Source organism: Physella acuta, unplaced genomic scaffold, assembly GCF_028476545.2.
Source record: "Physella acuta isolate Inbredline_101_S28 unplaced genomic scaffold, ASM2847654v3 ptg000245l, whole genome shotgun sequence".
Taxonomy (NCBI): domain Eukaryota; kingdom Metazoa; phylum Mollusca; class Gastropoda; family Physidae; genus Physella; species Physella acuta.
Window position 1 is genome coordinate 311202 of NW_026731764.1, and position 14763 is coordinate 325964.

Genomic DNA, 14763 nt, shown 5'->3' on the forward strand with positions numbered 1-14763 from the left:
CATACATTTTGAGAATATATAATTTACTACATAAATGTGTATGACATACATTTTGAGAATATATAATTTACTACATAAATGTGTATGACATACATTTTAAGAATATATAATTTACAACAAAAATGTGTATGACATACGTTTTGAGGATATCTAATTTACTCTGACGCTGGAAACTTTTTGCGGTCTCGGCCAGGTCAAATGTGAAAAGTATGCCACAATCTGGAATGCCACAAAAAATATTGCCATTTTTCATTATGATTTATATGTTGAAAACTGCCAATTAACTTATGAGAATAAAAAATTAATTATCACTTATATCAGAAAGAAAGGTTATGGAAAATACTGTTAATTATTAGAAGACAACTCACCGGGGATGTTTAGTGCAGGAAGTTTATTTGGAGGGAGGTAAGAAAGGAATCTCTGTAGACCATAGAAAATGAAGGCAGAGCTGTCACACATATAGATCTCCCACTCTCCAACACTGAAGATCAACAAACACCATTTTTTTTTAGAATAAACTAAACCAACATTTCAGCAGACAAACGTACAAATAATATACACAATCCTAAGCAAATAAAATGAAACAACCAACTAATTGTAGCCAAAACTTTATATATCTATATATCTATATATATATATATATATATATATATATATATACATATATATATATATATATATATATATATATATATATATATATATATATATCTATATATATATATATATATATATATATATATATATATACTATCTATATATAACTTTTTTTAATCTGAAATAGTTGTCTATTTAATCTTTTGTTCCATAACTCCCAAAGAATTTAGAATTTTAAAACTTCTTGAAGATTTCTCTCAGCTGACCTTGGTGTATGGTCTGTGCCTGGAATGCCAAGCCACCTGGATGTGAACTGCTGCTCGTATGTCTGCATGAGTGTGTTAAAAACTTCTACCGGCTTATTGCTCTCTAACTCAGAACAATCTAAGAAAGGATCAACAATATCTATATTTGGTCAAGAAATTTGTTTAACAATTCTGAACAAAAAATGTTTACATCTAGTTTTCTAGCCTGCAGCGTAACTTAGTCAAATATCAACATGGGATGTAACTTAGTCAAATATCAACATGGGATGTAACTTAGTCAAATATCAACATGAGATGTAACTTAGTCAAATATCAACATGGGATGTAACTTGGACAAATATCAACATGAGATGTAACTTAGTCAAATATCAACATGGGATGTAACTTGGACAAATATCAACATGGGATGTAACTTAGTCAAATATCAACATGGGATGTAACTTAGTCAAATATCAACATGGGATGTAACTTGGACAAATATCAACATGGGATGTAACTTAGTCAAATATCAACATGGGATGTAACTTGGACAAACATCAACATGGGATGTAACTTGGACAAATATCAACATGGGATGTAACTTGGACAAATATCAACATGGGATGTAACTTAGTCAAATATCAACATGGGATGTAACTTAGTCAAATATCAACATGGGATGTAACTTAGTCAAATATCAACATGGGATAAGGATACATCTGAAGAAGTTTGTGTTGACTTCAGCTTGCCATGGCTGAACTTGACGATTTAGTGGCACCTGCAAAGAGATAACAAATTATTTAAATAAACTGTTTTATTTTCACAGCAATTATTTCAATAAACTGTTTTAATTCCACACTTATTCTGCTGTACGTTTTTTTTAGTGCATGCATCAACTGTTACATTCTACACAAAATGATAAACATGTTTTAAAGAGAGTCACTCTGTTTCATTCATTATTTGAGGTTACAAACATTTAAAATTTGTTTAAGAGCTTAGTCTAGAATATTTAAAGTGTAGCCTCTATGGCTGATGAAGTAAATAGTGAAGACAGTAAATTGAATACTTATAAATCAATAAACTGTATTCATTTCTAGGTTGATATTCAAAATATTCTGTCATTTATTTGATAGGGTAGGGTTTTTGCTAGAAAAAAAAAATATTCAAGGGAATAAATGCAAGTTTCACAGAATGTCAAATGTGATGAAGACATACAATTTTCGCTTGTTTCTGCTTGACATCCTTCAGTCCTACAATACGTGAAACAGCAGTGCTACTTTCTTTAGCTGCTTTCTTCTTGCCATCCTTAAGATCATCTGTGTATTGTAATAACAAAAGTATTGGTCAAATGTAGGAAAATAAAATTTAAAAAATACATTTTTTTTTAAAACAACAATAATTTTAATTTTAAATGAAGTAACTTAAATTGAGCTTAGAACAATGTATTAAAAATCCAGTTTAATAATGTATAAAAATTGTAGTTACCATTCTTTTCTTCCTGATTACGTTTTCTTAAAACCTGTATGGAGAAGTCTCTAGATATGGAGGAGACATTCTCCACAAGTTGGAGGTAACTGCAAGCCTCCAGAGGGAGCTGCATCAAATCAGGGTCAACAAGTAGAACAATACATTCATTCTGGGCAGAGGGATCTTTCACTGAGCTTTTATCTTTTGCTGGAGGGTCTAAGGGGTTAAAGTTGTTGGTAGATAGCACATTGGGTGACCTGAAAACAGTTGACATAGGGTTAAAGTTACTGGTAGATAGCACATTGGGTGACCTGAAAACAGTTGACATAGGGTTAATTTGTGCTAGAAGATCAAACATTAGGTGACAGTTGACATAGGCTTAAGTTGTGCCTAATGGGTTCAAGTTGCTAGTTAATAAAACATTTAGTGACATGAAAACAGTGATATTGGGTTAATATGTGTCTAAGGCAGGGGTCGGCAACCTTTTGAAACGGAAGAGCCAAAAGTTACAATTTACAAAATTTCCCAGACTTTAAAGAGCCACTAACATTTGTATGTGCACTTCGGTAGTGGAAAGCTTGGAACCATTGCCACAGAGCTGGCCACAGCATAGTTGTGGGGCTGGGCCTAATGCCTAATGCCCTAGGCTGTCAACTGTCCATATACACTCTATTCCACCTATTCTCATTGTTTTGTTTTTTTTAATTTCGTTTAAAGTTTTTGTTTTTACAGTATAATTTTTTTTTAGTTTCTATAATAAAAGAATATAATTATTATAGAACTAGAGAGCGGCATACTGACATCAAAAGAACCGCATGCAATTCATGCAAGCGAGCCACAGGTTAGCAGCATGCAACTCATGCAAGCGAGCCACAGGTTAGCAGCATGCAACTCATGCAAGCGAGCCACAGGTTAGCAGCATGCTACTCATGCAAGCGAGCCACAGGTTAGCAGCATGCAACTCATGCAAGCGAGCCACAGGTTAGCAGCATGCTACTCATGCAAGCGAGCCACAGGTTAGCAGCATGCTACTCATGCAAGCGAGCCACAGGTTAGCAGCATGCAACTCATGCAAGCGAGCCACAGGTTAGCAGCATGCAACTCATGCAAGCGAGCCACAGGTTAGCAGCATGCAACTCATGCAAGCGAGCCACAGGTTAGCAGCATGCAACTCATGCAAGCGAGCCACAGGTTAGCAGCATGCAACTCATGCAAGCGAGCCACAGGTTAGCAGCATGCAACTCATGCAAGCGAGCCACAGGTTAGCAGCATGCAACTCATGCAAGCGAGCCACAGGTTAGCAGCATGCAACTCATGCAAGCGAGCCACAGGTTAGGTTACCGACCCCTGCCTGCAAGTAATTTGGTTAACACAAGAAATCTTTTCTTAATAATTTTAGAAAGTGATCTAGACGAGAGCTACAACGGTATCGAATACAAATAAGGAATTCATTTTATTAAGGCGAAATTATCTTACATAATTACCAGTTTCGTAATTTAATTAGGGGTATTTTTTTCTATTAATATCAATAAACTTTTAAAGACAGACAAAATTAGTACATAAATTTTATTAATACTTATAGAAAAGAAATAAAACTCAACAAGGATATAGATAACTATTATATTTCCACTGGGGTATTGGTATTTTTTGTCAATTTGATAACATAATTTAAGTTGTTTCCCTTATTTGTATAAACTAGTATATGGGAAGTAACAAAAAAAAACCAACCGGTATAATACATATCTATCAAGTTGCAACATTGCTGTGTCATATAGAACAGGGGTGGGCAACCTTTTGAGACAGAAGAGCCAAAATTCACAATTTACAACATTTCCCAACTTTTAAAGAGCCAATAACATTTTAATTTCAATATTACTATTAAGATCTTTGTATAGGTATAGGTATATATATATATATATATATATATATATATATATATATATATATATATATATATATATATATATATATATATATATATATATTAGAAAGTTGTTGAGAATACTCCTGGCGAGTGATCTGTAAAAAAAAAATCAAATTCGCAGGGGTGGCGCCCCGGCAGGGAGCGATTTGTTTTATGACAATTAAAGTTGATTGCGGATTGACACTTTTTATTTATCCGATCGTCATGAAACTTTGTGGAGTTGATGAGAACACTCCAGGAGAGGTTTCTGCAAAAAAAAAATTCTTATGGGCAGCGCCTGGGAGGGTGCGATTTCCGTCAATACAATTTTTGGCGCCCATAGTTCCAGAGCGGATATGTTAGCACTTGGCATCCTTTAATCGGGCCTCCTACATAGTGGGTAAGGGGTATTATTATATTCAGCGGCAAAACTGCAACAGGCGCAGCAGCCAACACCTCGTCGATAGCGCGACCCGAAGAGACCCAGGCTCACTTGCAGGATGAGCAGCAATTATCGAATCAGGCGCCCCAGGCTTACCGCGAACACCATGTCGCCTAGGTTTATATTCTCTGCAGGGTGCATTTTGGAGCCCAGGGCTATCCCGCGAGCACTACACGCCTACGTAAGTTTTAAGGAGCACCCTACAATATTGATAATGCGGTACACGACATTCAATGATTAAACAGATCTAGGAGCTGAACGTGACGCCCCTGCGATTTTGTAATCGGGTTCACAAGAGCGCCACTCTCTGTCCCCGACACTTAGGTGGTGATTTAACTCAAGGCTTTCATACAACACGCCCTATGGCGCGCTGGGCCGTAGTGAAGGTAAACCTGTGCCCCGATAAATATGGTCCAAGTACAGGCTATGTTTAAATTGTAATAACTCAGTTTTAGAAAATAATGAAGTACATTGAAAAATGGAGAAACTAAATATTCTAATAGAATAGCGAGTATTTATTGTTTAAATTTATTATTATCTGGTTCATTACCGAGTGTTGCAGACCAATAATTTTATGAGTTTTAAAATAAAATAAAATAATTATTAGTATTTGTGCATGGAGCTGAAGAGCCACACCTTGACATCAAAAGAGCCGCATGCCGCTTGCAAGCCGCAGGTTGCCGACCCCTGGTCTAAGGGATTGAAGTAGCTAGTTAATAAAGCATTGGGTGATCGTAAAACAGTTGACATAGGGTTAAGATATGTCTAAGGGGCTAAAGCTGTTTGTAGATAAAAAAAAACATTATGTGATTTAGGTGATGTGTATTATTTCAAATATTAATCACACAGTTGGCAGTATGTGATGTCACACAGCACCAGGAAGTATTTTACTTTATTCACTACATTTCATTTTTTTGAAGACATAGCTTTGCAAATTACTAGTTTTTAATCCAGTGTGATTAATACTGTGAAGGAATAATTTGGGCTTTGTGTTCTAAGAGTCAAAAAGAGTGCGTGAAAATGGATAAAATGTTAGAAGCCAATTTTGATACATAAAATCAGTTATCATTAGACACATCTGCCATATTATTTTACATTTTGAAGTTTAACCATCTATTTAAGCAAAATAAAGTATTTCAGATATATATAAATCTGGACTACAAAAACATTCTGAAAATACTATCTTGATATCTGTATGCCAGTACCTCAAAGAGTTGCAGACAGGTTCAAGAACTTTTTTCAAGTACTGGTTCATGGCCTTGATAATCTCTTGGAACATGTTGTCCAGATTTTTTTCCTCTTCCTTGTAATCCAGTGGAGCCTTTAATTAGAAAGTTTAAATTACAAAACAAATTACGATAATTAAAGACAACCTAATATTAATTATGGCCCAATATATCCTGGGCAAAAATGTGAAAAATATGATGAATATTTTATTTATCTTTCATGTTTCCAACCTTCAAAGATATTTTTTGGTCTTCCTCAACATTCTCCAACATCTTTTCTCTGAGAGCAACTTGTGAGCGCTGATATTCTTTCTTTAGAAGCAGACTCTGTTGCTGCTGTCTGTAAACGTTCAGCTGTGCTAGAATATCTTGGAGGGCTGAGTACTGAGTAGAGCTGCCAAACAACCTTGCCCTGCTTACGTCTTACCAAAACAAAATTGTAAAATTAAGTTTTCAGTCATAGTCTCATTTAAAATGAAAGAATTGCAATAAAAAAACTTTCAGATGTTATGGTTCAATTTTTTTTTCAATGTGACAAATTATATTGTTTTAAAGACACTTTTTTACTTTAACAGATTGAACTTAAAGTTAGTACAGTTTAGTAAAAAAAAATGCATAAGCTTTGGATAGGTTTTTTAAAAAAAACTCAATTTTATAAAACTTGAGTTGAAAGGGGTCAAACAATGAAATTTGATTCAGTGAATGAACAGAGTGAACACATAAACTTGTCCCAAACTAAACACTCTTCAAAAAACTATAAAAAAATTTGTTCAGTGAATGAACAAAGTGAACACAACATAAATTTGTTGAAAACTAAACACTTGTGGAGCACCAAAATTTTTTTAGGTGAATGAACAAAGTGAATATAATATGAACTTGTTCTAATCTTAACATATGAGATATACCAACAACTTCTGGGATTGGCACAGCATCTAATTCTGTCTTTAGTTCTTTCGCTTTTTTGTCTTCCGCATCTAATTTTTTATTTCAAGAAAAATTTACTCACACTAAGGAAAATCAGTTCCAATTAAAATTTCAAACACCATAAAATATAAATTTAGTTTGAAAAAAAATTAAGACTTGACTGTTTCAGGTATTATCTAAAACATTTACAAGTCGGAGCATTTAATTTAGATGTTGCTACACAGATTATACTGTGCTTGTTAGAAAAACTTTTATGTCTTGTTCATCTTCCCTAGTGGTCAAAATTGTTGCCAGGGTCTAGTTCAAATACAACTGTTGAAACACTTCACCAGCTGTTACATTATAATATATATATAAATATATCTTTAGTTGGTTTTATGGTCATAACCACATAAATATGGCAAATGTCATAAGATAAATGTTAAAACAAATAAACAGGCATGTACTGGATTTAAGTTAGATTTACCATAAGATTTAATCATTAAGATAAATGTTGAAACAAATAAACAGGCACGTACTTGATTTATCTTTAGATTTACCAGTAGCCAGAACTGGACCTTTTGGTTTATCTAGGACTGAACCATACAAAAACTTCCTGCAAAAAATAACAATACGTGCTTTACATCAAAGATTTGTAGGATAAAGAAATGCTTAAATAATATTGAATCTACTACCAAGTATAAAAGAATGAGTAAAAACAATTGTATTAAAATATAATACAATGAAAATTGGTTGACTTTTTTGTGTTCAAACTTTAAAACTATTACTGTAAAAAGACAAAATACTTTTTTAAAATCAGTTTAAATTCATTGTTAAACATGTAAAAACAATTGTATTATCAAGTAAGTACTGTTTGTCAAATAAAAACAAAAATAAAAACAGATTGCTCGTGAGACCTCATATATTTTAGTGACTAAAACTATAATTAAAAAGGAATTTTGTTTTGTTTTCTTATTTTTAGTACATTCAAATGCTTATTATTTTGAAGGTTTTGTATATTTGTTTTATTTTCTAATTTTAGTAATTCATTCTAAAGGAAGATGAACATAGACAACAACTAAAAGAATTTGATTTTTAAAACACGATCCTTAGCTTGCAATACATAGAAGAAAATTATCTGCAAAATATATATAGATTTTTGCATTGTTATCGGAGATGAATGTATCTGGAAAACATTGCATTAGAAGTGGGTTAAAATAGAGTTTGATGATTTTCCAAAGCCACAAACAAAAACAAAAAAAAAAAAATTGTGAGCTAAATAAAAGTTTCTAAAGATGGACCTACTTGTCAGGAGAGTGTTGTAGAACAATGAAGTTGTAGTTGCCAGGAAAGTCCTTGAGTAGATCCGTGTAGTTGGGGCTGACCTCCAGCTTTTTACCTGCCTGGAGATGGGAAATTGGTTTATTCAGGTTCATTCGGTAGACTGATACTGTAAAATTTGCTTTTTACAGACCATTTAAATTGATAGGTTGGGGTCAGTCAATATCAATATATGGGGCTAGGGCAATATAGGGAACAGTGTGGCTATGGCAAGATTAGGAATAGTTTGGCTAAATATCTAGATAAGGGTGTGGCTGACTATCCTGAAAATATTTTGTCTAGCAATCAATATACATGTGTGGCTAACTGTAAGACACTCGTTTTAGAGATTGAAAAGAAAATGTCAAGAAGTTCCTACCTGCCAGTCAGTTTTCAAAGTGTTCTTGAGTTCTGTCAAGATGGAGCTGGTGCTCATGTTGGTCCTCAGGTCATTTTTCAGCAAATGTTTCTTCTGGTGGATCAGGGCTGCCAGCTTAGAGGTGGACGGGTCAGGCTGGGACTCAAATAACAAACTCTCTAGCACCATAGACACCTCACAGCTCTATGGAGACAATGGTATTAGTTCAACAAACTAGACACAGCTCTATGGAGACAATGGTATTAGTTCAACAAACTAGACACAGCTCTATGGAGACAATGGTATTAGTTCAACAAACTGGACACCTCACAAACTCTCTAGCACCATAGTCACCTCACAGCTCTATAGAGACAATGGTATTAATTCAACAAGCTAGACACAGCTCTATGGAGACAATGGTATTAGTTCAACAAACTAGACACAGCTCTATGGAGACAATGGTATTAATTCAACAAGCTAGACACAGCTCTATGGAGACAATGGTATTAGTTCAACAAACTAGACACAGCTCTATGGAGACAATGGTATTAATTCAACAAGCTAGACACAGCTCTATGGAGACAATGGTATTAGTTCAACAAACTAGACACAGCTCTATGGAGACAATGGTATTAGTTCAACAAGCTAGACACAGCTCTATGGAGACAATGGTATTAATTCAACAAACTAGACACAGCTCTATGGAGACAATGGTATTAGTTCAACAAACTAGACACAGCTCTATGGAGACAATGGTATTAGTTCAACAAGCTAGACACAGCTCTATGGAGACAATGGTATTAGTTCAACAAACTAGACACAGCTCTATGGAGACAATGGTATTAGTTCAACAAGCTAGACACAGCTCTATGGAGACAATGGTATTAGTTCAACAAGCTAGACACAGCTCTATGGAGACAATGGTATTAGTTCAACAAACTAGACACAGCTCTATGGAGACAATGGTATTAGTTCAACAAGCTAGACACAGCTCTATGGAGACAATGGTATTAGTTCAACAAACTAGACACAGCTCTATGGAGACAATGGTATTAGTTCAACAAACTAGACACAGCTCTATGGAGACCATGGTATTAGTTCAACAAACTGGACACCTCACAAACTCTCTAGCACCATAGTCACCTCACAGCTCTATAGAGACAATGGTATTAATTCAACAAGCTAGACACAGCTCTATGGAGACCATGGTATTAGTTCAACAAACTGGACACCTCACAAACTCTCTAGCACCATAGACACCTCACAGCTCTATGAAGACAATGGTATTAGTTCAACAAATTCTAGACACAGCTCTATGGAGACCATGGTATTAGTTCAACAAACTGGACACCTCACAAACTCTCTAGCACCATAGACACCTCACAGCTCTATGAAGACAATGGTATTAGTTCAACAAATTCTAGACACAGCTCTATGGAGACCATGGTATTAGTTCAACAAACTGGACACAGTGCACAACTCTAGACAACCCACAACTCTAGACACCCCACAACCCTAGACACCCAAAAAACTCTAGACACCCCCACAACTCTAGACACCCCACAACTCTAGACAATTCTACTAGTTCAACAAAGTCTCTAACACCATGAACACCCTAACATTTAGAAATATTGACAGACCACCATACCTGATGTAGAGCAAGCATCATTGACCCAGTGGGTGGGTCATACTGACCACACATCTGAACCATTTCATATGAAGCTATTGAAGCAAGGTCCTGTTCAAAATTTTTAAATTATCTACAGTGTGTCCATTATGTTTTTACTTATTTAATACACATTTTCCCCCTAGGTTTCATTTTTTGTATTGGTTAATTTTTAAACTAAATGATTATTATCCATTTAAAATTAACATAATATTTATTCAATTTTAAAACCCAATTAGAGTTATCAAATCTAAAACTGATCCCAGCTAATATTGTAAAACTTTTTGTAAAGTCCCATAAAAACTGAAACAACTGTGAGCTGTATATTAATAAAAAAAAAATTATTGCAGAACTTACCAGAAACTGATGCTGTAAACTTAAGGCTAAGCCGTGAGCCAAGAACTCACTTGCACACATTAAGAAATATTTACTTGACTCATGTTGTTCCTAGAATTATCAGTTGAAAAAAAATCATTGTACTGACAGGTAGCTTTACTAAATATTTACATTTTTATAACTATAATTTCAATTTATGTTATACAAAATTAGCCGGGCGAATCAAGCGAATCTTACATAGGTCTACTGTACTTTCTTTGCAAGGACTATCTCTGTATCTTTGTCTGTTTATCACATTACAAAATAACAATTTATGTCTAAATATTGTTTATAAATAAATCTAAGTATTGTATTTCAGCTAATATGCCTTGTTAACCTTAGAAAATTATTTTTAATTTTTAAATTAATTTTTTAAACTTGAAATTCAGACCTTTTTCTTAATGATGTCTTCTTGGCATTTGTTTGCTCGTTGCTGTGTTTTCTCATCAATCTCAATATTTGAATTAGTCTTCAGCACATTAGATTGTGAACTGGAGCTATGTTCATCTTCATCTTCACCATCATCTGCAATAGCTGCAGCTACTTCAGCCTCTTCCACAGCCAACTGCATCCTCATGATCTCCTGTGGATGACGGATAAAAAAAGAGATGTCAACATTTTGCCTAGGGAGACAAAGGATGCACCCTTAGTGTGCAGTTTGCGCCTCAATTCTTCTTTTACTTTTATAATGGTTATATTTAATATAATAACACACATAGAACCAGAAGCTAATGGATAAAGCAATTTAAAAAATTGAATTAATAAATAACTTTAATATGACAATTATATATATATATATATATATATATATATATATATATATATATATATATATATATATATATATATATATATATATATATATATATATATATATATATATATATATATATATAAAATTTAACTTTTAAAAAACAGAGCATTGTAGACTACTCACAATAATATATAAAATATAACTTTTAAACAGGAGAGCATCATAGACTACTCACAATAATATATAAAATGTACTTTAAAAAAGGAGAGCATCATAGACTACTCACAATATTATATATAAAATATAACTTTTAAACAGGAGAGCATCAAAGACTACTCACAATATCATGAACAATCCATGTAGCAGGTGGATCAGGTGCATGTTGTTGTCCCACCACATACAGAAGTTTACCTATTGCTACCTGACACTGCAGGTCAAAAAAGAACATTGTGCATTCATTAGAATAATAGCTCAAAGGGGGATTATCTGTTATATTAACACATAAACACTCTAGTTACTTAAACATTTTTTTTTAAATCAGAATTCACAATAGATGAGTTCTGGTTCCATTTTTTTGTTCATTGAGATCTAAATATATTTATTAAATTATGAAGATGTTGTTTCTGGAACTTAATTCTTATAAAAAAAAGTATTGACTGAAATGAGAAGTATACATAAAAAAAACAAAAACATGGACTACACAGAAGACAAACCCTGGCTTTTAGTCTGGGTATTGAGCTGCTCAGACTCTGTGCACTCTGTAGCAGAGATAATGCTTCATCACCACCAGTTCTGAAAGTTTTTACAGGTCTACGTTCAAGTAGTACACATTTTATAACAAGGTTATGTAAATTTCTAAGCTGACCCATATATTAAGCTTCAGAATGAAATACTGTATTACACTTTTGATATTAAAAGGAAGTTCAATATACTTTTTATGAAACTTTTAAAAAATTCATTTTTTTTTATATAAAAATTCTAATTCCTGTAAAACTACATAACATTACACCATGATCACCATGAAGTTTAGTAATAAACACATAACAAACATAAAGTAGGCTACAGACAACTTTCTTACTTGCAGAGATTATTCCATTCTGCTTGACTTTCTTCAAACACAGGTGTTTGCCTGATGTAGTCCTCTATTAGAAGGGTTATGGACATTTTCTTGGCGTTCTCCATCTGCCTGACGCGCACCTCATTTTCATTGAGCAGAAGAATCTCTGTCAAGACATCGGCTATCTCCATGTTCACATTTGCTAGCTCTCTTTGTATTGGTGTGTTCACATTTTTTATCTATTGAGTACAATGTAAACTTTAGATTTAAAGAGTTATGTACCTTCAGGAAGTGTTCTATAATTTTTTTTAAATAAAAAATTTTCTACACTAAGTTTTAAGTGACATGCGAATGTGTTACCTCAGAAACAGGGTACAGTGTATGAACATTCACAAACACATTCTCAATTAACTTAGCAGACTGATGCAGCACATTATAGGCCTGAAAAAGAAAACAAAATTCTACACCACAAAATTCATGAACTTAAGAATTAGTTGCTTTTTAAAGGACACAAAACTACAAAAACTCCTGGGCCAGTTATCAATACCTTGATACCAAAAATCTACTACAGGCAATAGTGTAACATACTATGTTTCTATTGGTTGTGATTCTATTTTTAAAATATGACCCGGTATTGTGCCTAATGATGTGTTAACTTATTAAGTCGTTAAAATCAAAAGTGTAATGTGAAAATCACCTGAGTGAAGTAGATCTTACACAGCTCTGTGTCTGAAGAGTGGAGAGCTAAATGCTTCAAGAGTTGCGCCCGTTTTAGGTTAATATTGGCCGCATAGCGAAAATGACCTAACTCACTTACAAGATCTGCTATGGCTTCGTAATGCTGAAAACATGTTTTAAACCTTTTTTATAATAAATAATCAACAAGTTTATGAAAGTAAATATTATATCTCCATACTATCCAATAATGTATATCAAATATCAAAACACTACATCATTTGTATTGTGACTAAATTATTAATCTAATGATTCATTTTCAACTTTATGTGAAACTAATCTAAAATAGTACAGATAAACTAATTTTATTAAATAAAAGATATTGAAAAACAATTCTAGACTGGAGTTTTTTTTACCTCACAGCCAGCAAGAATTAACTCCAAAACGTGAGAGCTGCTGTCAGATTCAAGTTTTGACAGTAAATTGTTTATGTAAATTCCAAGCAATCTGTTAAGATTTTTTAAATTATTATTTTAAAACTAGATTTTTAAAAATATAATTTAAAAACTAGAATTTAAAAAATACAATTTATTGAGAACAGAGACCTATTTTCTAAACACAATGGCTTTTTAAAATAATTTAAACAAATTCAACCTTAATATTTTGAAGAGCAAAGATTTAGGGAACTGACGAAAAAAAAAAGTGGAATGAAAACTGAACCTTAGCTCTAGTTTGGCACAATAAAGCCTAATAATCTTCTCTCTGCTAGGGTTGACTGATGAATATTTCTTGAATTCTTTGATTGCATGTGCTAGGATTTTTTTAGTCTACAGAAGAATTAAAAAATCCTTTAATATATTTAACTGACAGTTAAATTAAATAAAGATTATTTTCATGACGTCAGTGCATCTTTATTAAACTTAGAAATATGAGAGTTCTACAACACAACTCACTTTACTGGCTGAGTTAGGATTGGCCTTGTCCATGAGTGTTGCTTTAGCCAGAAGTTTGGTCACTTCATACCAAAAGCTCTCCTCTCCAAACTTTAGCTCCTAGTGAAAATATTTCAGACACTCATTAAAGATAAGGAAACACCACAAGACACTCATTAAAGATAAGGAAACACCACAAGACACTCATTAAAGATAAGGAAATACCACAAGACACTCATTAAAGATAAGGAAATAGCACAAGACACTCATTAAAGATAAGGAAACACCACTAGACACTCATTAAAGATAAGAAAACACCACTAGACACTCATTAAAGATAAGGAAATACCACAAGACACTCATTAAAGATAAGGAAACACCACTAGACACTCATTAAAGATAAGGAAACACCACAAGCCACTTATTAAGGGGGAAGGCTCCGGTAAAAAAAAAATTTTAATACTCGTTAGAAAACAGTTATTTCTTTACAGCTTTATTAAGATACATCCGCATATGCATTTCCACTAAAAAAAAATTGGTGAAAAAATCTTGGTAACTATGACAACGGCGGCCATCTTAAAAAATTAACCCCTTCGTAGGTTTTCCACAATTCATAAAATATTACATTTTAAGCCCAATAAACAATTAATTTATAATCTTCTTCCATATTTTGGGGCACTCAGCTAAAAATTTTAAATGCATATCTTCAAACTAATTTTTTATGAATTTTCAAAATTTGTGTCCGTTCAAAACACTTAATTTTGGGGAATTTTGGGGCATTAAAACTAGTGTTTTTAATGGACCCACAATTGTACAAATGAATAGAACTTGTGTTGTGTTTTA

General features: G+C 33.3%; 1 protein-coding gene across 12 annotated transcripts in view; it reads right to left on the minus strand.

Annotated features, from left to right (window-relative positions):
- The window catches only part of LOC131938470 (cilia- and flagella-associated protein 46), a 56047-nt gene that overhangs the window by 7768 nt on the left and 33516 nt on the right, over nt 1-14763 (minus strand). For all 12 annotated transcript variants that reach the window (XM_059296522.1, XM_059296518.1, XM_059296512.1 and 9 more), the window contains 22 exons: nt 13942-14040; nt 13709-13815; nt 13405-13495; nt 13011-13154; nt 12674-12754; nt 12335-12552; nt 11970-12048; nt 11597-11683; nt 10894-11085; nt 10485-10574; nt 10110-10199; nt 8483-8665; nt 8089-8186; nt 7323-7399; nt 6112-6302; nt 5860-5975; nt 2328-2566; nt 2058-2158; nt 1560-1620; nt 864-1002; nt 369-481; nt 138-219 (listed from right to left, as the gene is read on the minus strand). In XM_059296522.1, coding sequence (XP_059152505.1) covers nt 138-219; nt 369-481; nt 864-1002; nt 1560-1620; nt 2058-2158; nt 2328-2566; nt 5860-5975; nt 6112-6302; nt 7323-7399; nt 8089-8186; nt 8483-8665; nt 10110-10199; nt 10485-10574; nt 10894-11085; nt 11597-11683; nt 11970-12048; nt 12335-12552; nt 12674-12754; nt 13011-13154; nt 13405-13495; nt 13709-13815; nt 13942-14040 — 2678 coding nt within the window. The remainder of the gene's footprint in view (nt 1-137; nt 220-368; nt 482-863; nt 1003-1559; nt 1621-2057; nt 2159-2327; nt 2567-5859; nt 5976-6111; nt 6303-7322; nt 7400-8088; nt 8187-8482; nt 8666-10109; nt 10200-10484; nt 10575-10893; nt 11086-11596; nt 11684-11969; nt 12049-12334; nt 12553-12673; nt 12755-13010; nt 13155-13404; nt 13496-13708; nt 13816-13941; nt 14041-14763) is intronic.